This window comes from Panicum virgatum, chromosome 5N (genome assembly GCF_016808335.1).
Source record: "Panicum virgatum strain AP13 chromosome 5N, P.virgatum_v5, whole genome shotgun sequence".
NCBI lineage: Eukaryota > Viridiplantae > Streptophyta > Magnoliopsida > Poales > Poaceae > Panicum > Panicum virgatum.
In genome coordinates, this window is record NC_053149.1 from 54,044,545 (window position 1) to 54,065,799 (window position 21,255).

Sequence of the window (21,255 nt, forward strand, 5' to 3'; positions counted from 1 at the left end):
GCGGATTAAGATGCTAACCGCCGCACCCGTGGAGGGGACCACCGCCCGACACCGGGGTCTCCCACGCTTTTCGCACCGGGCCGCGCGGGAGCGCGGCGACGCACGGGCCTCGCTGACACGCGGTCCCATCCGGGCCGGGCGCGCCCGCCGGGCCCACCGTCAGTACCGACGGGGCCGGAGCTTTTTTTCGTCTGGAAAAAGGAACGCCTCGCAGCGTTCCGAAACGTCTATCACTCTACTCGAACCGGGAGACTATATGTCGACCGCGCTACAAATTCCACATCCATCGCTGGAAGGAATGTGCGCTTATTGTTCAATTATTTTAGGTCCAATAACAATTTTCTCAAATCAACCTACAAGTAGATGCATTGATGGTGCTAGCAGCGGCAGCATGTACCAGACAAATTTATTGCATATGATAGCGACGCACATACATATGATAGCGACATGCTGGTGATAGCAGGCACATGCATGTGGTTTCTTACACATACATTCGATATGCATACTGCAACATGGCAGGCTTACTCCATAGTAATTATTTTATTTTTTTCTCCTTTGTTTTCTTCTTCTATTTTTTTATTGTATCTTTCAATTTTCTTTTTCCGGCAAGCATGAACGCTAATCGTTCACATTATTCTTTTTTGTTTTTCTTTACATGCTCTACTTTTCTTCTTTTTTATTTTTCTTTATAAATTTTATTTCCTTATTTAGTATTAAGTTTTTTTAGTTTTCTTATATTTTTCTTTTCATTTATATGTCCCTTCCATTAGTTGCTTTGCTTTCTCCATTTTTTCTTTCCCTTCTATTTTCTATTGTTATTTCTCTTTTCTCATTGACGTGATCTTCTTTCTTCCCTTTCTTTCTTTTTCTTGTCTCATTGTAACATTTCTTTTCTATTTCTTTGTATCTTTTATTGGTATGGTAAGTTACTTTGTATCCTAATTTATTTCTCGATTTCGTAAAATTAGTTTTAGATGTGTACTTTTCTTTTTTAGATTTTCTTTTTCATATAATATAGATTTTGTGATTTATAACACTTGATTCGTTTTTCTATTTTTTATTTAACTTTTGTCGTGGAGTGGAGACCCACAGCCGGGTGGCGTAATGCACCCGCCTAAGCCCAGAGGGTGAGTACTCGGGGGTTAGCTAGGACTAGTTCGATCTCGCTGGAAGAACACGAAGAACACAGCAGGTTTACAGTGGTTCGGGCCGCCAGAGCGTAATACCCTACGTCTACTGTGTGTTGTATTGCTTATGTTCCCTTAGTCTCGAGAGAGTCTGAGAGAGCTTGTGTGCAAGCTGGGGGAGGAGCTATGCCCGTCTCTGCATGTGTGAAAACTTGTGGAACCTCGTGTCTGTGTGAAAACTTGTGGAACCACGTGTCTGTGTGAACTTGTGTTCTAGCGGGCGTGCTCTCCCTTTTATATGTCCAAGGGGAGCACGTACACTGAGCTGGGCCCCGACAGGTGGGCCCGGCGATGTATTATAAACTACACTTTGGCCTTCAATGCCTCAGATCGGGATATCTTGTCGTCGGCTTCCGTGCGTAGCTTCTAATCAGGGATGATCTTGAGCTGACCTGTCAGAGTAGAGTCTAGACTCTGCAGCCGCGCGTCGAATTCATGATGAAGCGCCGAACTACTGACTCAGTCACTGTAGCAGCGTGCACTGTTGCTCCAGTCAGTAGCTGGTCATCATGACTCGTCGCCCATGCGCACGGCGCAGATTCTTTAATGCTTGTTTTGGTAACTGACGAGCCGCCTCGGTAACTGGCGATCCACAGTGTGGACTGACAAAAGCTGCCCCGTTCCCAGAGGCAGCAGAGCCCGCCTCAATCACTCGCACTTAATGCGGGTGGGTGAGGGAGCTTCCAGCGGAAGGCTTGCGCCCGCACGCCGCGTCTGCATGACACGTGGCGGCTCCGGACCCCTCTCGAGCAGCTAGCTGAGCCGAGAGCTCATGGGGGTCCGGATAGGCACGTGGAGGTCCCGGACCCATATGCAAGAGTCCGGATGGCACGTGGAGGTCCCGGACCCACCTGCGGGGGTCCGGGTCCGCGGTCACAAGTGCTGAGCATTTTCACCTCTGGGACACGTGGTGACACCGGACCCGTCCCCCGAGCGGGAAGCGGGTCCGGGACCGTTGGTCCGGTGAGATGGAGTCGGACCCCAGGGGTCCGGCTGCTCACCTCCTTAGGACGTAGTTACGGATAACTACGCGAGTCTTGGCACAGTAGGAGTGGGTACCCCAGCTGCAGGTACCGACAACCTTTTAGTTGGTTTTCTTATCCCTCGTTCCCAACTATGAATTTCTAATTTAATTATTTTACTTCTTAATCAATTCTATTTTACATACTCACTCATAACAACTATACTAATAATTGATATTATATTTACCTAATATGATTTTTCCTATTGTATCTTCTTTAATATTTTTATTTTTTTCTTTAATTTCTTATTCCACTTTTTTTACCTAATATTTATGCTACTCCTTTTTTTCAAACTATCTATTAATCATTTATTCTCTGTTCACAATATAAGTGTTTCAGGCGTATATTTTATTTGTTCGTGTTATAAATTAAATTGTTCGGCCATGTTATTTCATTTGTTCGTGGTATTTATTTTCTACTATTTAGTATATACAATCAAATGTTCGTGATGTTTAATGTTTTGTTTGTTGTATATTATTATTATTTCGTTATGTTTAAATTTTTGTTCATGAATTTTTTTTGTTCCTGTTGTTAAAGTATGTGTTCTCAGTAGTTGAAATTAATTATTTAATATTAAAAAAATATTTTTTAAATAAATATCGTGTGAACATAAGCAAGTGTGGTCTTATTTTGAAGATCTTGTCATAAGAAAGATAATGGTACAATCCAAATTTAATTTAGATGCTTAGTTTAATAGTTATAGTTTTTTTTAGTTTTAGATTTGTATGCATGCGGTGACGTCATAGTGGTTGTCCACGCCCGCATGCATTCACATGATGGCTCTCTTTTATGTGTACTATAGCATGAGGGTTATGTCGTTAAGTGCTAATATTAATTTAGCTTATTCGGCCCAACAATTAATTTTGGCCCATGCACAAGGACGCACTATTTCAGGTGATGGTGGGAAAATCTGTCACCCCAAGTGACACATAACCGCACCCCTACTCGAACCCATCCGTCTCTCTGACAATTAGTCCCAATTTCCATGACCCCACCGGTCGGCTTCTCCTAGGAGGATGCGAGCGGGTAAATCTGTGCGCGTTTCTATCGTGATGCGGGCCCCTGCGCTGGCCGCTGCTCTCTCTTCCTGCGCGCTCTCCTCCCCTTGCCTTTTTGTCGAGCTAGCCCGACTGCTTGAGGCCAGTGTTACAGTGTCGGTGGAGGTGTCATCGACACAATTATTTAGATTGGAATCTTAATAACTGTGTCAGTGAAAGATCATAATGATAACACTACTCTCATATTTTATGATATTTCTTTTTTCTCTCTCATAATACTATTGATATATATTATTAAATTTAATATTTATAACACTCTTACGACCCGAGCTCGTGAGCTCACTACCTCGTCCTCCCCACTTATTCTCCCCGCCAGCTACTGAACTAAAACCAACCAACAAATACCTCCGGGCTCCGGCTCTGCCTCTCCCATGGATTGGAGGTTGGAAGCCTGAAGGGTAGGTAGGTCACCGGACAGGGACGAGGAGACGGCGAGAGGTGTTCCGCCGGAGCCGTTCGCGTGCTTCCTCCACCGGCCGGCCGACGCGCGGCGCCGCTGTTTCAGGTTCCCGCCCTGCATTTTCTGCTTGTGTTTGCGCTAGTTGCGAGGGTAGATTCTGGCGTTAGAGATTGGTTCGCGGATTCTGTGCGGCGCTGTGTTTGTTTGGCCAGATCCGCGTGCGTGCTGCTGGCCCTTCGTGATTTCCTCTGCTGTTTGAGCTTTCCTTGCTCGGCTTTGTGCTGCTGCTTCTTTTTATGGCCACTGCATTTGGGTTGTGTGCCGCGCTACTTATCCTGCTTGTGTTTAAGACTACAGCTCTTTCTTTTCAAAAAAAAAAAAATTACAGCTCGTGTTTCTTTCAACGATATTTTCACCTTTGTTTCGTCACCTGGGAAGCTAGAGTAACTGTAAAAGAGTCTGCTAAATCATGCTAACTTTAGCGAAATTACGGTTACTCCAGCTGTCCAGCATGTTCCTTTATCTTTGTAAAGATGAAGTCTGTTGTGGCATACTGTATGGATCTGTGTATTGATGAGCTCCTCTGTTTACAGGTTCCAGAATTTCCAGTATTGGCTGTTTTAGGATACTATGGGAAAGTCCCCGGGGAAGTGGATCAAGTCTGTGCTCTTGGGGAAGAAATCAACTAAATCCGGATCTACCAAGGCAAATGAGTCGGTAAGCACTTCTGTAATTAGGATGCGTTGTTTACTTTGAGGTACTTTTCCCTAAGGCTTTTACAGTTGCTCTGTGCAATCCTACCTAGAGAACTCCATATATGCACCCAAAATGATCTGTTGCAGTATTACTTGCTAGTAATTATTTCTCTCAAAGCCAGCTTTGGGTTAATGATACAGTTGTTGATAACTTGAGTACAGTCAGGAGCGTCCAATGTATCTAACAGTGAAGTAACAACGTTGCAAAGGTTGAAATGCTACTAGTTACTGTCGCGTACGGGATTGGAAATTAAAAGCATGCAAACTGATGCATTTCCATGCACTTTCCCTTTTTCTTTATCCATATTGTAGCCAGGTTTAATGCATATTTTGTTTCTTTCTTCTCCTTTCCCTGACGGATCAGTCATATTTTTTTAGAAGGCTACAAATAACAACGGACACTCAGCTGGGGAGGAGCGTGCATTTTCTGAGAATTCTCCAGTGATCTCTGAACCGGTGCTTGTTAAGGCCCACAAAAATGGAGCTGTTTCAATTAATGGGAAGGCTGAAGATGTCAATTTGCCAAGTGATCGGGCTGGCCAACAAGATCTGCAGAACCAAAACATTGTTGATTCCGAAACTTCAGTTCCTGGGCAATTGGGAGAAGACCAAGCTGCAGTGAAGGCACAGGCAGCCTTTCGTGGTTACCTGGTAATGCTTATTGTTCTACCAACTTTTCTGATGCATCTGCAGCATCCCACAAGTGTTACTCATGCTCACAGTTTTAGCCAAACCTTTCTGTGGAACCACTCAGCTTTTTTTTGGTAGGAAATAACAGCACAGATACTAAAATAATTGATTGGCTGAGTGGTTGATTGTATGCCATGATTTAGGTCCTTTCTCAATCTCAACTTTTATTACTTTAGGACCTTGGCAGTTTTTTTTTTCCTGGGATGTTAGAGAAGCATTCATCATTGTGTCCCAGACTACAATTCAATTACTATATTTATTTTGTGCATTTTGAATCCTTCATGTCTTCGAAGTTATTATTGTACAAGTGTCAGTGTAATTGACATGCCATTTTACAATGTTTTCATTTCAAGTTCAGTACTGTAGCACAGTGTTAATGTTGTCATGTTTGTGGTGCAGGCACGAAGGTCATTCCGTGCATTGAAAGGTATCATAAGACTTCAGGCACTGATTCGAGGGCATCTTGTAAGGAGACAGGCTGTTTCAACCCTTCGAACTACTTGGTTGATTGTGAAGTTTCAATCTCTAGTTCGTGGAAGAAATGTCAGACTCTCTGGTGCTGACATGCAATTCAATGTGAAGCTTGGCCAACATAACCTTGGAGTGAGTATAAGTTATTGAGCATGCATTTATATTCTGTTTGCATCTTTCTTCTTCGTTTAACTCAGTGGTGATTGCTTTAACTAAATTATGTGTTATGCATATCGTTCTATGCAGCATTGTTATTTAGTATCCTTCTATCAAAAATTGAAAAATAAAGTATGTTGCTCATACTTTTCAGGGCGCTAGATCATCTGATGCATGGAAAGAGAAGTTATCTTCAAATGCCTATGTTCGGAAGGTATATATTCTTTTTCAAATATAACTAGTGAATTAGTTTTGTTATCTTCAAATGCCTAGTTCAAGCGCCTCCACCTTGACAAGAGTGCAGCCAACATCGAGAGCTATAAATTAGCGAAAAGGGCTGCAAAGCGAGCTGTGAGTGTAGCAAAGGGTAAGGCGTACGATGACCTGTACCAGCGACTAGGCACGAAGGATGGGACAGATCGACTTCTAGTGAAGGATGACGAGATCAAGGGCAGATGACGAGAGTACTTCGACAAGTTGTTTAATGGGGAGAATGAGGGCACTACCTTTGAGCTAGATGACTCTTTTGACGATACCAACAGACGTTTTGTGAGGAGATTTCAGGAGGCAGAGATCGGGGAGGCTTTGAAGAGGATGAAGGGCGGTAAAGCGATGGGCCCTGATGGTATCCCCATTGAGGTGTGGAGATGTGAAGCGTCCCCTCATAAGAGAGAACTTAAATGTGATACAAACATTAGTCCCAGGAGGCTGATGCCACATTTATTACATCAGATGGTTCATTACCGTATAAACCTCCGAGGAGGACACTCGATACAGATAATAATAAGTAACCAAGCTACAACATAACACCAGAGCGCGACCCACATAGGATCCAGCTCGGGCTCAGAGTACTACGTCAGCGAAAACATCCCGAACAGGGCCGGTTCCACAGGCAAGGTTGGGTGTAGAACGATAACCCTACTCGGCGTCGTCTGGTACGAAGTCTGGGTCTTCTTTTGTAAAAAGTAAGAATGGGGTGAGTACAAACGTACTCAGCAAGTCCAACCACACCCACGGAGGGGGGTTATATCAGAATAACATGCTCAGGTAAAACAAGGATAAGGTTATGGTTTTAATTTACGAAAATCTAAATTTTATGCAAGGGTTCGTTTAGCCGAAAATATTTCAGAAACCAGTTTTTGTATTGAGTAACACGGAGTTCAAGTTTTAAACTGCTACCGGACTCCCCGTCCGTCGTAGCACACGGCACAACTGCCGGACACAATTCCAAAACAACTCACGCTAGCCCAACCCAAGATAAACACTAGTTGTGAGACCACACCGTAACTCACCCAGTACCGTGGGCACGGACTATTCGAATAGATTCTAACTCTGCAGAGGTGTGCAACTTTACCCACAAGTGGGGTACCACAACACGATCGCCTTAGTGTCGGTGTAGATCCCAACAAAGCCATTACCCACCTTAGCTCGACCTGACTAGCCATCACGGGATGCACCAAGGGGTCATCGACCTTTTACCTAGGTTTAACCGGGGCATAAGTCACTCGGGGCTTATCCCTTCTCCTTAGTCACCCGTTGCTCTCAGCCCTCCTGATGGCTATCGGACTCACTAGTGGGATTTATGCTAAGCCGTTGCCCATACAACGGTCGAGTGGTTTGCACGATAGTGGAGTTAGGTGAAATGTAACACCAACTCGGTCCTTAGGGGTGACAAGATGGATATATCCCTTCCTTGCCCTGCCACACCGGCACGAGCACACCAAACGGCAAATCATGCCATCCATCCCGTCTGGACTCATCTTTCGAAAATCCACTTTTATCCCTTCCCACACACACATCTTTTCTTTATAAAACAAGTTGTATAAAGTAGCAGGTCCTAAGCATTCTAGTAACGATTAACGTCCAGCCAAAATCAGACATTAATCTAGGTGGTCAAGGAATGGTTATCACAAATCAAGGGGTGGCTATCCAACCGTGTTTTCATGCAAACAAAACATATACAATTTTGTAAAACAAGCCAATAGGTTGTGTTTATAAAAACTACGACAGAAGCATGCATCAAAGGCGGGATTGAACTTGTCGTCTTCGTAGCCTTCGGGGAGGTCCTGTCCTTCAGGTTCGGGGTCGCGGAACTGATCCTCGTTCACCGGCTCGCAGTACTGCTCGTCAACGGGCCCTCCTTCGTTCACACCGTGGTCTACGACGCATACAACCAGACACACAGTCAAGAAAAAGGAATAAAAGTTTATCGTTGAGCTCGAATCGGAAATAATTAAGATATAGAGTTCGGAGTAATATTTTTGGGTGGATTCCTAATGGCATGGTCAAAACTATGTTATGAAAGGCGTGGTAAAGTTTTAGGATGATCCGAGGTCGTTTGGCGCATGAAATGATAGGTTAATCAAAGGTTTAGGGGTTAAATAATGGTCCAGGGACCTGTTTGTAATTATATTTGAGAAAGCAGGGGCTTGGTTTGTATTTTAGAAACTTCTTGGGTCATTCTAAAAGGGTCAGGGGCTTATTTATAAATGTTTTCATAAGGTGGGAGGGTCTGTTTTGAAATATAATAAAAGAAGGGGTTTCTTTTGCAAAATGGTCAAAAGGAGGGACTCTTTATTGAATCGAGGAAAGGGGAGGGGGTTATGGGCAAAATGCCCTGTCTTCTTCCTCCCCACGCGCTGGGAAACAGGGGAGGCGGCCGTGGGTCGTCGGCGGCGCCGATTCCGGCGGCCAAGGGCTCGGGGGTGGCTTCGGAGTGAGGGAAAAGAGAGAGGGCAGTCCGCGAGGTCGATCCCTGGCCGCAGCTCGGGCGGAGGCAGCTCGGGTCGGCTTGGCCGCGACGGCGTGCGGCAGCGGGCGGCGGCGGCTTTGGGCCGGCGATTCAGGGGCGTGGTGGCGGCCATGGAGGTGGGGGAAGGCACCGGGGGACTCCATGGAGTCGATTACCCCGCTCACCTTGGGTAGGGGTGACGCGCAGAGGCGGGGCGACGGGAGAGGGCGGCGGCGGCCTCTGGAGCTTGGCGTGGCGGCGCTGCAGGGCTAGGAGAGGGGAGCTCGGGAAGGCGGGTGAGGTTGTGGAGCTCGGGGGTGCCCTTCGGCCCCTTTTTATAGGCGGCCAAGGCGGTGGGGATGAGAGCGGGGCGGTGGCCGGCGGGGCAAGCTCTGAGGGCGGCGTTAATGGTGTGGGGCGGCGAGGCTCGCGCAGGTGATGCGACGGCACGGGCGCTGTGCGGCTCTGGCGGGCGTCAACGGCGAGCGGTGGCGACGCGACGCCTCGGGCAGGTGGCGCTGTGCGGCGGCAGTGGGCGGGGCGAGCGCTGGTGACGCGACGCCTCGGGCAGGCGGCGCTGTGCGGCGTCAACGGCGGCAGTGGGCGGGTGGCTTGGCCGTGTGGAGCACGTGCGCGCGTGGCACGGCGAGGCGTGCAGTGTGCCGATGCCGCGGCGTGGCGCGTGCGTCCCGGCTCGGTGTGGGCGTGCGGGCGGAGTGGGGAGCGCGCGCGGCGGCGAGCTGCCTAGCAGCGCGCGCGAGGAGGAGAGAGAGGCGGCGCTGGAGCGGGCCGAGCAGGAGGCGAGAGAGAGGACGGGGCCAGGCCAAGCGGAGCAGAGCGGGCCGGGAGCGGGGAGGGGTGGCGCGGTCGGGCCGCGCGGCAGAGGAGGAGGGAAGGAGAGAGGAAAAGAAAAGAAGAAAAGGAAAAAGGAAAAAGGGAGAGAGAAAAAGGAGGGGAGAGAGAGAAAGAAGAGAGAGGGAGAGAGATTCGCGCCGAATCCGCGGCGCGCGGTCGGCCACGCGCAGCGCCGATCACGCGTGCGCGGTCGGGTGCGTGCGCGGCCGGGTGCGTGCACGGGTCAAGGGCGAACAGGGTGATGGATTCGGGTGTCGGGGTCGAGTCTTTCGGGGATCGGGAGATCGGGCGGAAAAGTTCCGAGCTCAACGATTAATATGGCGGTTTTAGCAAACGATTTGATTCGGTAAATTTCGGGATGTTACAAGATGCCTAGGTGACAGAGCGATAGTATGGTTAACTAAGTTTTATAACCTTATTTTTCGGTCAAACAAGATGCCTGAAGAATGGAGAAGAAGTACATTAGTACCGATCTTCAAAAACAAGGGAGATGTTCAGAGTTGTACTAACTACCGTTGGATTAAGCTGATGAGCCATATGATGAAGCTCTGGGAGAGGGTTATCGAGCACCGCCTAAGAAGAGTGACAAGAGTGACCCAAAACCAGTTTGGGTTCATGCCTGGAAGATCGACCATGGAGGCGATTTTCCTAATGCGACAATTGATGGAGAGATATAGGGAGCAGAAGAAGAACTTGCACATGGTCTTTATTGACCTCGAGAATGCGTATGACAAAGTACCGAGAAATGTCATGTGGTGGGCTTTGGAGAAGCATAAAGTCCCAACTAAGTACATTACCCTCATCAAGAATATGTACAAGGATGCGATGACGTTTGTCCGGACATGTGGTGGTGACACCACTGACTTTCCTATTAACATAGGCCTACATCAGGGGTCGGCATTGAGCCTTTATTTATTTGTTTTGGTGATGGATGAGGTCACAAGAGAAGGGACATATAAAGTGATATCCCTTGGTGTATGCTCTTTGCTGATGATGTGGTGCTAGTGGATGAGAGTAGAGCAGGGGTAAATAGGAAGTTAGAGCTGTGGAGACACGCGTTAGAGTCAAAAGGGTTCAGACTTAGTAGGACCAAAACCGAGTACATAATGTGCGATTTTGGCGCATCTAGGCATGAGGGTGGCGACGTTAGTCTCGATGGTCAAGTGGTGGCCCATAAGGACACTTTTCGGTATTTAGGTTCGATACTACAAAAGGGTGGCGACATTGATGAAGATGTTAGGCATAGAATCTCAGCTGGCTGGTTGAAATGGCGTCAAGCTTCTGGTGTCCTCTGTGATAGGAGGGTGCCACAAAAGCTAAAAGGTAAGTTCTATAGGACAGCGATTCGCCCGGCGATGTTATACGGTGCTGAATGTTGGCCTACAAAAAAGTGACATGTCCAGCAACTGAGTGTAGCAGAGATGCGGATGTTACGGTGATTTTGCGGGCACACAAGGAGGGATAGAGTCCGGAACGAAGCTATTCGGGAAAGGGTAGGGGTGGTACCAATTGAGGAGAAGCTTACTCAACATCGGTTGAGATGGTTTGGACATGTCCAACGGAGGCCTCCAGAGGCGCCAGTGCGTAGTGGGGTGCTAAAGCGTGTTGATAAGGTAAAGAGGGGTAGAGATAGATCTAAACTGAATTGGGAGGAGTCGGTGAAGAGAGACCTCAAAGATTGAGATATCTCTGAGGAATTAGCTTTGGATAGGAGCGCTTGGAGACTAGCTATCAACGTGCCTGAACCATGACTTTTGTGTCTTTTGAGTTTCATCTCTAGCCTACCCCAACTCGTTTGGGACAAAAGACTTTGTTGTTGTTGTTGTTGTTGTTGTTGTATGTAAGAACAGACTTGGTCTTGTTCCTTTCCTTATAAGGAAACCTCACTCTCCATTTACATATTTCAAGGTTGTGCTAACTCATTTTCATATTCTGTAGCTTCTGTCTTCACCAATTGTGCTAGAACCTCTTCACTTCCAGTATGACAAGAGGGATCCCAATTCAACCTACAACTGGCTAGAGAGATGGACCATAGGCTCCATCTGGAAGCCTGTTTTTCAACCAAAAAGAGTTCCTGATGGGAAACTGCTGGTAAGGAAGGCTAGTTATGCGATGGAAACTGAATCAGCCAAGTTAAAGCGCAACACTAGGAAGGGTTCAGCCACTACAGTTGAGAGTTTCAATACAAGCGTGACTGGTGAATCTGAGAAACTTAAACGTAATCCAAAGAAATCCTCTAACTTCCCTGCTGACTCAGTACCAGATAGCCAGTTATCTGAACTTGAGAAGGTTAAAAGGAACCTCAGGAAGGTAACTGATTCCATGGCTGAAGCCTCAAAGATCTCTAGTTCCAGGGTTGATTCCTCAAAGGTATCTGATTCTACACCCGATGCTCCTAAAGTATCTAATCCTGTGGCCGAAATCTCAAAGACATCTAGTCTCCTGAATGGGATCTCGGACCATCAAGACAGCCGCCAATGTGAAAAAGTACTACAGAATGCACGTGAGGCTTCATTTCCTCTTGAAACTCAAGATTACTCTGGCAATGGTCAGCTATTGGAATATTCAGATATGGATAACTTCGACTTGGTACCTGGTTTGAAAAGTGATCTGGAAACTCAGCTTGATTCAGTTTCTATAGGAGAAAATGTTGATGAGCCCACTGTTGGTGCTTCAGCAGTTGAAGTTATGCCACTGCAGAACATTGATGAGACCAATGGTTTACGGAAGAAAGAGGAACCAAAGTCCAAGGAAGAGCATCTGTCTAATGGAAGCCTTAGAAGTAGCAAGAGAAAGTCTTCATCCCCAAACAAATCAGAATATGTGGAAAATGGGACTCGCGCTACCCCTGTTCAGCCATGGAAGCCAAGCTATATGGCTGCAACGGAGTCTGCGAAGGCGAAATTGCGAGCACAGAATTCACCCAGGGTGGATTCTGATTCATCAGCAGAGAAGAATAGCTTCGCTCGACGCCACTCTCTTCCTTCCGGTACAAACAGTAAGTTCGAACTCACTGTGTTCACACCTCGCAGACACGTACGACTGTACGAGGCAGTAGGAGGGATGGTAAAATTTAAAAACGTAGCGTTTTTTTATAGACAATACAAGTTAACGGCACGATTCATCTTGCCATCATTTGTTTAGAAAGAACCTAGCTAGCTGGAATAGTTTCGACAATGAAGCTCAAAAGTCTGAACTAATAGCCTTGTCTTCTGTTTTGGGACATTCCTTCTCATTTGTATCTTTTGAACATCGACAGGTAGGGCGATCAAAGCTGAATGGAAGCGCTGAAGAGGCGACCAGTCATTGACTTGAACTGAATAGTGCGATGCTCTGAATCTCTGCTGGAAGAACTCTGCCGCTGCTTGCTCCTTTTTATTTTATCCTGCGATGTAAAGAGAGACGTTGTCCTTGTATTGAACAACCTTTGTGATGAGTGCCTCTGGTTCAGTCTGTTGTAGGTTCATGTGCCACGCCTTGTGCCTCGTGTCATTGTATCCAGTGGCGAAGCTAGAGTAAGTTGGAGGGGTGCGCCTGACTCGTGGGTGCATAAGGTTGAGTCATGGGGATGCAAATATGGCGAAAATTTGAACATGCACCCCCTAATAACAACGTGGCTTCGCCCCCTGATTGTATAGTCACAGTTCTCTCGGGATTTGAAATCGATTCCTCGTCGAAGGAATTATGCATGTGTAAGCTAATGTTAGGACTCTGCAGTCTGATCGAATAACATCATCCGCTTGCACACTGCCTTAATTGATATGATACCGGGTAATTTCGTGAAACTGCCCTGTTATTACCAGGTGTGAGGTGTGGTAATGGATCATAGTCAAGTACTCTTTTCGCAGTCCAACCTGATACTAATATATTTGCATAGAATGGGGCTTTCATCTTGTAGAATTCTTCCAAAAATTTGCATAAAAAAAATCTTGCAAAAAATTATGCGTTTGACACTGCGAATCTTTGCGGTTTCTTTCCTTTGGCACCGACCCCAAACACGGCAACACCGCCACCGCCGCGAGGCCCGTACCTGCACCGCCCGGAAGGCCAGAACTGCCGCGTTCGCCACGCCATTGGCGTCAGGTCCGTGAGAGGCGTGTCGCGACACGCCGTGCCTAGCGCCTCTGTCACCGCGACATGCCTTGCCGTCACACCGCGTCGAGGCGCCGAACACCCACGGCGGCCATCCCTACCGCCGGTGATCCAAACCTCCAGCCGGACCCGGCCATCCGACGCCGATGGAGCCCCGCCTCCTCCGCTCCCACCTGCCTACCAACCTCGCGCACCTCCTCAAAACCCGACCGCTCCACGCCCTCCTCTCCGACGCCACCACCTCCCGAGCCGCACGCCACCTGTTCGACGCGGTGCCCCGCCCGACAGCCGCCCTTTGTAGCGCTTTCCTCTCCGGCCTCTCAAAGCTCTCGTTGCACCGGGAGCTCATCGAGGCCACCTCCTCGCTTCACTGCAGGGGCGCCGGCGTCCCGCCGGGCTGCGTCCCGCTTGTCCTAAAGTCCTGCGCCCTCTCAGCAGCGTTGTGCCAGGGCAGGCAGGCGCATTGTCATGCCCTTGTCCGTGGGATGCTAGGGGATGTATTTGTGCAGACTGCACTGGTGGATTTCTACGCAAAGAACGGGGACATGGTGTCAGCTGTGAGAGTCTTCGAGGAGATGCCATTGAAGGACCCAATACCGATCAATTGCTTGATCACTGGGTATTCCAAGTCTGGTGATGTGGAGAAGGCGAGAAGGCTGTTTGATGGTATGCCGAGGAGAACATCCGCTTCTTGGAATTCGATGATCGCCTGCTATGCACACGGTGGAGAATTCGAAGAAGCGTTGACATTGTTTGATTGGATGTTGAGTGAGGGTGCAAGTCCAAATGCTATCACTATCACAACTGTGTTCTCCATTTGTGCCAAAACTGGTGATATTGATACTGGTAGGCGGGCAAGGGCGTTGATCGGGGAGCACGATTTGCAGAACATGATAGTCCACACTGCTTTGATGGAAATGTACGTCAAGTGTCGGGCTATTGACGAGGCCCGTCAGGAGTTTGATCGGATGCCACATAGGGATGTCGTGGCATGGAGCACCATGATTGCTGGTTATGCGCAGAATGGGAGGCCACACGAATCTCTTGATCTGTTTGAGAGGATGAAGGCAGCCAATTGCAAGCCGAACGAAGTTACTCTTGTTGGTGTATTATCTGCCTGTGCACAGCTGGGTTCTGATGAACTCGGAGAACAGATTGGGAATTACGTCGAGAGTCAGAGATTGCCACTTACCAGCTATCTTGGATCTTCTCTGATTGATATGTACACCAAGTGCGGGCATGTTGGCAGAGCTCGCAATGTCTTCACCCGGATGGAACAGAAGGTGGTCATCACTTGGAACTCCATGATCAGAGGCCTAGCACTTAATGGCTTTGCAGAAGATTCTATCACCCTGTACGAAAAGATGCAATCAGATGGGGTAAAGCCGAATGAGATCACCTTCGTCGCACTATTGACCGCGTGCACCCATGCTGGCTTGGTAGACAAAGGCATGGCGTTCTTTGAAGAGATGAAGAAGAAATATCACGTCTCTCCTCAAGTTGAGCACTGCGCATGCATAGTGGACCTCCTCTGCAAGTCCGGAAGGCTGTGGGAAGCCTACAAGTTCATCCACGACATGGAAGTTGAACCAAACGCGGTGATCTGGAGCACGCTGCTCAGCGCCTGCAGAGCCCTCGCGGATGTTGAGCTTGCCAAGCTCGCCGCGGACAAGCTCCTGGCAATAGAGCCCGACAACTCATCGATCTACGTCCTCCTCTCCAACATCTATGCGGACGCAGGGCTCTGGGGTGATGTTAGGGAGATCAGGGACCTGATGAGGAACAAGAACGTTCAGAAGCTGTCTGCCTACAGCTGGATAGAGCTGGACGGTGAGGTGCACAGGTTCCTGGTGCAAGATACATATCACCCGAGGTCAGCTGAGATTTATAACGTTGTCGACGGCCTGGGCTTGCAGCTGGGCTGGACTAATCCTGACCCTGAATTAATTTCAGAGGCTTGCTGATCAGTGATCAAATGACTATCAAGTAATTACAACTTTACAAGGCTTCCCTCGCTAAATGTCGATGCAAGCATGCATTTTGTGCTTTTACAATCGTGGAAGTAGAACACAAGCACTGAGACCAGGTCAAATGTCTCAGATATTCATTTTTATCTTTCTTTCTTCCTTTTTTTATTAGGGTTTTTTTGAGATACCCTTTTTTTATTAGGTTTCATATCTTTGAATAGAGTTAAATACACCAGCGGTCCTCGAACTTGTCCCGAGGTGCCACTTAGGTCCACGAACTTGCAAAATCGAAATCTGGCACCCTGAACTTGTTAAGTTGTGCCACTTAGGTCCATACCACTTGATGTGGCGCCACGTGGCATGAATATATGCAAAAAAACCCTTGAATTTTATCATCTTCTATATGTAGATCCTCCTCATCTCTTTCACCTCTTTCTCAATCCGCCACGCTGCTCCTACCGCCGGCCTCCGCGCGGAGAGGGAGCAGGGAGGGGGCGCGGCCGTGGCGCCTCCGGATCCGGCCGCCTGCCATGGAAGGAAAGGAGGAGGGGCCGGCCGCGCGCCACTCCAGATCCGGCGTCGGCGAGGGTGGGCGGAGAGGGAGGGAGGGGGCTGAGGGAGGGAGGGGGCAGAGGGTCGGCGGCACCCCGATCCAGTCGCCGGCGAGGGAGGGGGAGGACCGGCCCCGGCGATGAGTGAGGGAGCGCCGGCGAGGGAGGGGGAGGAGCGCCGACGGCCGGCCCGCGTCGTGCCTCCGCGCGGGCCATGGCGCCTCCGGATCCGGCCGCCTGCCATGGAAGGAAAGGAGGAGGGGCCGGCCGCGCGCCACTCCAGATCCGGCGTCGGCGAGGGTGGGCGGAGAGGGAGGGAGGGGGCTGAGGGAGGGAGGGGGCAGAGGGTCGGCGGCGCCCCGATCCAGTCGCCGGCGAGGGAGGGGGAGGACCGGCCCCGGCGATGAGTGAGGGAGCGCCGGCGAGGGAGGAGCGCCAACGGCCGGCCCGCGTCGTGCCTCCGCGCGGAGAGGGAGCAGGGAGGGGGCGCGGCCGTGGCGCCTCCGGATCCGGCCGCCTGCCATGGAAGGAAAGGAGGAGGGGCCGGCCGCGCGCCACTCCAGATCCGGCGTCGGCGAGGGTGGGCGGAGAGGGAGGGAGGGGGCTGAGGGAGGGAGGGGGCAGAGGGTCGGCGGCGCCCCGATCCAGTCGCTGGCGAGGGAGGGGGAGGACCGGCCCCGTCGATGAGTGAGGGAGCGCCGGCGAGGGAGGGGGAGGAGCGCCGACGGCCGGCCCGCGTCGTGCCTCCGCGCAGAGAGGGAGCAGGGAGGGCGCCGGTCGCGAGCGCCATGGGGGCTGGCCTTCTATCCCTCAAGGATGTGAAGATAGAAGACGATAAAACTCAAGGGCCTTTTTGCATATATTCATGATCTTTGAAAGGGTATGGACCTAAGTGGCACAACTTAACAAGTTCAGGGAGCCAGATTTCGATTTTGCGAGTTCGTGGACCTAAGTGGCACCTGGGGACAAGTTCGAGGGCCGCTGGTGTATTTAACTCCTTTGAATATTTTCCTTAGAAACTATATGAAGGAATGAATATATAATTTGGTCATTGGGCCTTCATAAGTTTAGGCCCAGCCCAGTAAAGAACTTCTCTTAGCGCAACCTGATCTTTTAAGCAGCCAGCCCAGTTCTCAACCAGAGGCCAGAGGACGAGATTCCTTCCAGTCTCCTGTAGTCCTCAACCCGATCGACCAAACCGATGGAGTCGGAAGCTGACAGGGCCGCGGCGCCAGCGCCGGCAGCCGCCGCGGAGGCCAGCGACGACGCCATCCAAGAGGAGTCTGCAGCCACGGCCCCTGGCCCGGACGGGAAGCCCGGATCCGGGCCGGCGGCGGCCGCCTCGGCGCCGCAGGTGGAGGTGCAGCTGTTACGGCGCGGGCGTCCGGTGGCCGTGTTCCGGTCGCCGCTGGGCGGGTGGACGCAGGACCAGCTGGAGGTGGGCGACATCCTGGAGCAGTACGGCCTCAAGTCCGTCTTCGCCTTCGACCCTGCCGCCCGCAAACGTGGTGTCTCCATCCGCTTCAACCCCCGCAACGGCCGCTCCCTCCTCACCTACGCCCCCGGCTCCACCATCTTCCTCGACGGCGAGCCCAAGGTACTCTTAGAACTTGCTCCTCCAAACACCACTGCACACCAATTTCCCCTCACTTTACTTGCTCCTTGATTTAACAATTGTGTAGCTTACCTTGTCGTCTAGTTAGCATCGGGGAAACCTTAAACATCATGCTCATGCGTTTGCATCTTTCATGGTTTAGGATTCTTTGCTGAAGCCCATCACGAAGATGGTGCTTGGGGTCGCCGCAATGACGGTGGTAGCTGCAGTGCTATTTAAGGAGGCCAAGATGCCCGAGTGGCTTCAGGCCAAGCTGGGCACCGTGAGCTTCCCACCATGGGTGCTAGCTTGCATGGTTATCGTGTTCATGAGGCTCCAGAAGAGAACCAAGGACGTCATGAGGAAGTTTGGCTGGGCCTCATGAGGTAGAAACAGTTTTACCTTTATTTTGGCGTTCTGATTGGAACAAGGATCTCTATGCATACTTCAAGGCAGAGGCAGTTGCTGTCAAAACTCAATTTTACTCTCAAGAATTCAAGTTACTTGAATTGAAATAATTGCAGCTTATATTCCACTAGGAAGTGATAAATTCGTTCTAGAAACCTTTTGAATAGTGTGATATAAAGTTGTGCAGTTTTGTGCTGCTGTTATTTGTCATCGAGTACAAAAAAGTATTCATTTCTTTTAAGTAAAAGAGAAAAATAAACTATCTATTTCCACTGGATAAGGTTGCTTTAAAAGGTCTATTTATATACTTCAAATTTCTACCAGAGTTTTAGGATTTGGGTTTCAGTTGATCAGGATCCAAATTCGTTAGGATCAGTTCGAGTTCCTGCCTTCCTGGAGCAAACTCATCCATCCATATAGGTTCCTAATATTAGGGAGGAGTATGGACATAACGCACGGCCCTGGACTTTCCAATTACAAAATTAATTACTTTTTGTATTTGGATATAAGCATGCTATGTCATGCGCTGCAGCCTTGAAAAATGGCTTCACAACTTTCTAGTTTGAATCGAAATCAACTCCATCTTTGTACTGACATTTTCTATGCAGGGTGTTTGCTATTTTCAAATTGTCATCAAAATGTTACAATTCCATCTGTGAAATTTGTCCAGTTATGTTTGAGGAGATGTCCAGTTATATGAGATACAGATATAAGGAGATGTCCAGTTATAATCATCAGTTATAATGTTGGACCAAATTGTCCAGTTATAATCATCAGTTATCTAGGCAATGTCCAGTTACTAACGCTCATTAGTCTGAGTGAATACAAACAAGACCAAATCTGTATCTCAGTCCGTGTTCCTTGCATGTGATTATCCTGGTTAATTTTTAAAAATCTGCTCTGGAAATTCTGTGTGCTTTATACTTTTGCAGCTGATCAAAATGGCAGCTAAAATTCTTTATTCATTCATGTGGTGATACACTCGGGTGCATACATGACATCCTACTGTTCTTACAGAGTTACAAGCTGAATATCATGTTTTCAGGATTCTAAAGCATCAAATTTGTTACCTATAATTCTGAATATATCTTCAAAATTGAAATGAAGACACTTCACCAAACAATTCAAAATTCACCAGTAGTCCTTGCAGGAGCACGTTCCATCCTTGAAATGGTGAAAACGATTCCTGTCTCTCATGATAATCTCTCTGTTGAAGACCTTAGATATCAATTTGGTATAATCATGGCAGTCCTTGCATACTCTCAGGTTCTTCACAATCCTAATTTCCATGCCTTCTGGCAACGCGATCAGCCCAAAGGCAAGTGCCAGCTTCTCACTATGCAAGGAGATGGCGCCCTCTTTCTCCTCTTCCTCAATATCAAACAGCAGCACCTCTTTGGTGTTGGCGGCATACCCTTGCAGTCTCAGCCTCCGACCCATCTCTGCAAGCATCATCTCGATCTCCTTGTGCCTTGGGTGTGACCTGCCTCCAACAAAGAACTCGTGTATCTTCCCATCAACCTCGATGGCACTCCAACCAGGCACCTTCTTCACTCCCTTGGCCTTCATGACGCCCCGAACCCTGCTAACGCCCTTCCAATTCTGTGACTCCGCATAGATGTTAGACAGCAGGACATGAGCCGCATCATTTTGAGATTCCATTGCCAAGAGTTTGTCCAATGCATGTTTGCCCAGCTCAACGTTATTGTGAATCCGAGAAGCATTGATCAGTGCTCCCCAAACACCTTCGTGCGGCTCCACAGGCATGTCATTGATGAAATTGATGGCGTCATCTAGTCGCCCTGCTCGACCATAGAGATCAACCATGCAGCCGTAGTGTTCAAGCCAAGGATCAACTCCGTGCTTGTCCTTCATGGAGTCAAAGCATGCTTGCCCCTCGTCTACCAACCCAGCCATGGAGCATCCACGAAGCACTGCAACGAAGGTGACACCGTTAGGCTGGATTCCTGCACTCTCCATGCGCTTGAACAGCTCAAGACACTCCAGCCCCATGCCGTTCATTGCAAGACCACTGACTGCACTTGTCCAAGTGCACACATTCCTTTCGCCCATGCTCTCAAACACCTCCATGGCCGTCGCCACTGCTCCACACTTGGAATACATATCCACCAAGGCAGTGCCAAGCGTGACTGACATCCGCATCCCACGGCTGCACATATACCAGTGCACCCACTTGCCACGGTCCGATGCACCAATTTGCGCACACGCGGTGAGCACTGAGACCAGCGTCGCTTGAGCGACGGCGGCACCAGCTCTCTGCATTTCGTCGAACAGCGTCAGTGCCTCCCTCGACTTGCCCACGTGCACGTACCCCGCGATCATGGCGTTCCACGCGACGTGGTCCCGCAGCGGCATTCCATCGAACAGAACCCGTGCGGCGTCCACGTCGCCGCCTGCGGCGAGCGCCCCCACCATCGCCGTGATGCACACCAGGTCCGGGCACGCGATCTCCGCGAACGCGGCCCGCGCGTCGGCGACGTCCCCGAGCGCGGCGTACATGGAAACGACCCCCTCTGTACGTGCGGGTCCGCCGCGTGGCCCCGGCGCACCGCGGCCCCGTGCGCGGACACCGCGAGCAGCCTCGCGTTCACCTGGCCCGGCACGGGCCTTTCCGCCGCGGCCGAGCCCGCCAGGGCTGTGGCAGCGCGGACGAGGAAGCTGAGGGAGTAGTGGTTGGGCGGGAGCGGGAGGTCGCGGAAGGCGGCGAAGGCGAGGCCCGGGCGCGCCCCGCGGGCGAGCGCGCGGAGGAGGGCGTTGTGGGCGAGGAGCGTGGCGGGGCGCCGCGGGAGGACGAGGCGCGCGTAGGCGTGGTGGCTGGAGGAGGCGAGCGCGGCGGCGAAGGCGGGGCAGGGAGGCGAGGCGGGCCGAGACGAGGAGGTGCGCGTGGAGCGCGCGGAGGAGGTGCGGGTGGGGCGCCGCGGCGAGGGACGGGAGCACCGTGGCCGGGTCGCGGAGCAGCGGCGGCGGCATCGGGTTGGTTCGGGCCGTGCGGTGTCGGCGGCGGCGCGCTGTGGATCTCGAACTGGACGGTGCGCCAAGCCGCCAACCGTGTCACTGTCGTAGGCCGCGTGATTTGGTGCCGGAAACCTGCGTCCGACGCAGAGACTTGCACAGGTCACGTTCATCAACAGCTCACGACGGTTTTCACTGTGTCAGAGAGGTGGCCGCACATGATGCGGGCTAGTCAGGTCAGGCGCATGACTGTCCCTGTGCGACCCGCTGGAAGAACAGTGAGATCCGGTGCATTACCGGACAAGGCTCCGGAGGGCCTAGCTAGACTGTCCATTTTCACATTGC

General features: G+C 50.2%; 3 protein-coding genes and 1 pseudogene across 4 annotated transcripts; 3 read left to right on the forward strand and 1 right to left on the reverse strand.

Annotated features, from left to right (window-relative positions):
• The first annotated feature begins 3,537 nt into the window (after positions 1–3,537).
• LOC120675459 (protein IQ-DOMAIN 31-like) lies at positions 3,538–13,072 on the forward strand. 2 transcript variants are annotated; one of them, XM_039956660.1, is made up of 7 exons: positions 3,538–3,772; positions 4,261–4,384; positions 4,801–5,073; positions 5,512–5,715; positions 5,894–5,953; positions 11,264–12,323; positions 12,585–13,072. In XM_039956660.1, the coding sequence occupies exons 2-7, from the start codon at positions 4,298–4,300 to the stop codon at positions 12,614–12,616; spliced, it is 1,716 nt and encodes a 571-aa protein (XP_039812594.1). In that variant the 5' UTR covers positions 3,538–3,772; positions 4,261–4,297; the 3' UTR covers positions 12,617–13,072. The 2 variants fall into 2 exon arrangements, with proteins under 2 accessions (XP_039812594.1, XP_039812595.1); XM_039956661.1 differs by having other exon boundaries at positions 4,804–5,073.
• A 214-nt stretch (positions 13,073–13,286) lies between these two features.
• On the forward strand, positions 13,287–15,528 carry LOC120675460 (pentatricopeptide repeat-containing protein At1g08070, chloroplastic-like). The gene has a single exon (XM_039956662.1). It carries the CDS (start codon positions 13,564–13,566, stop codon positions 15,379–15,381), a length of 1,818 nt encoding a protein of 605 aa, XP_039812596.1. The 5' UTR covers positions 13,287–13,563; the 3' UTR covers positions 15,382–15,528.
• Positions 15,529–17,071: 1,543 nt separating this feature from the next.
• On the forward strand, positions 17,072–18,142 carry LOC120675468. The gene is made up of 2 exons (XM_039956668.1): positions 17,072–17,532; positions 17,693–18,142. Exons 1-2 carry the CDS (start codon positions 17,137–17,139, stop codon positions 17,912–17,914), a joined length of 618 nt encoding a protein of 205 aa, XP_039812602.1. The 5' UTR covers positions 17,072–17,136; the 3' UTR covers positions 17,915–18,142.
• A 719-nt stretch (positions 18,143–18,861) lies between these two features.
• Positions 18,862–21,009, reverse strand: LOC120675462 (annotated as a pseudogene).
• Between the last annotated feature and the right edge of the window lie 246 nt (positions 21,010–21,255).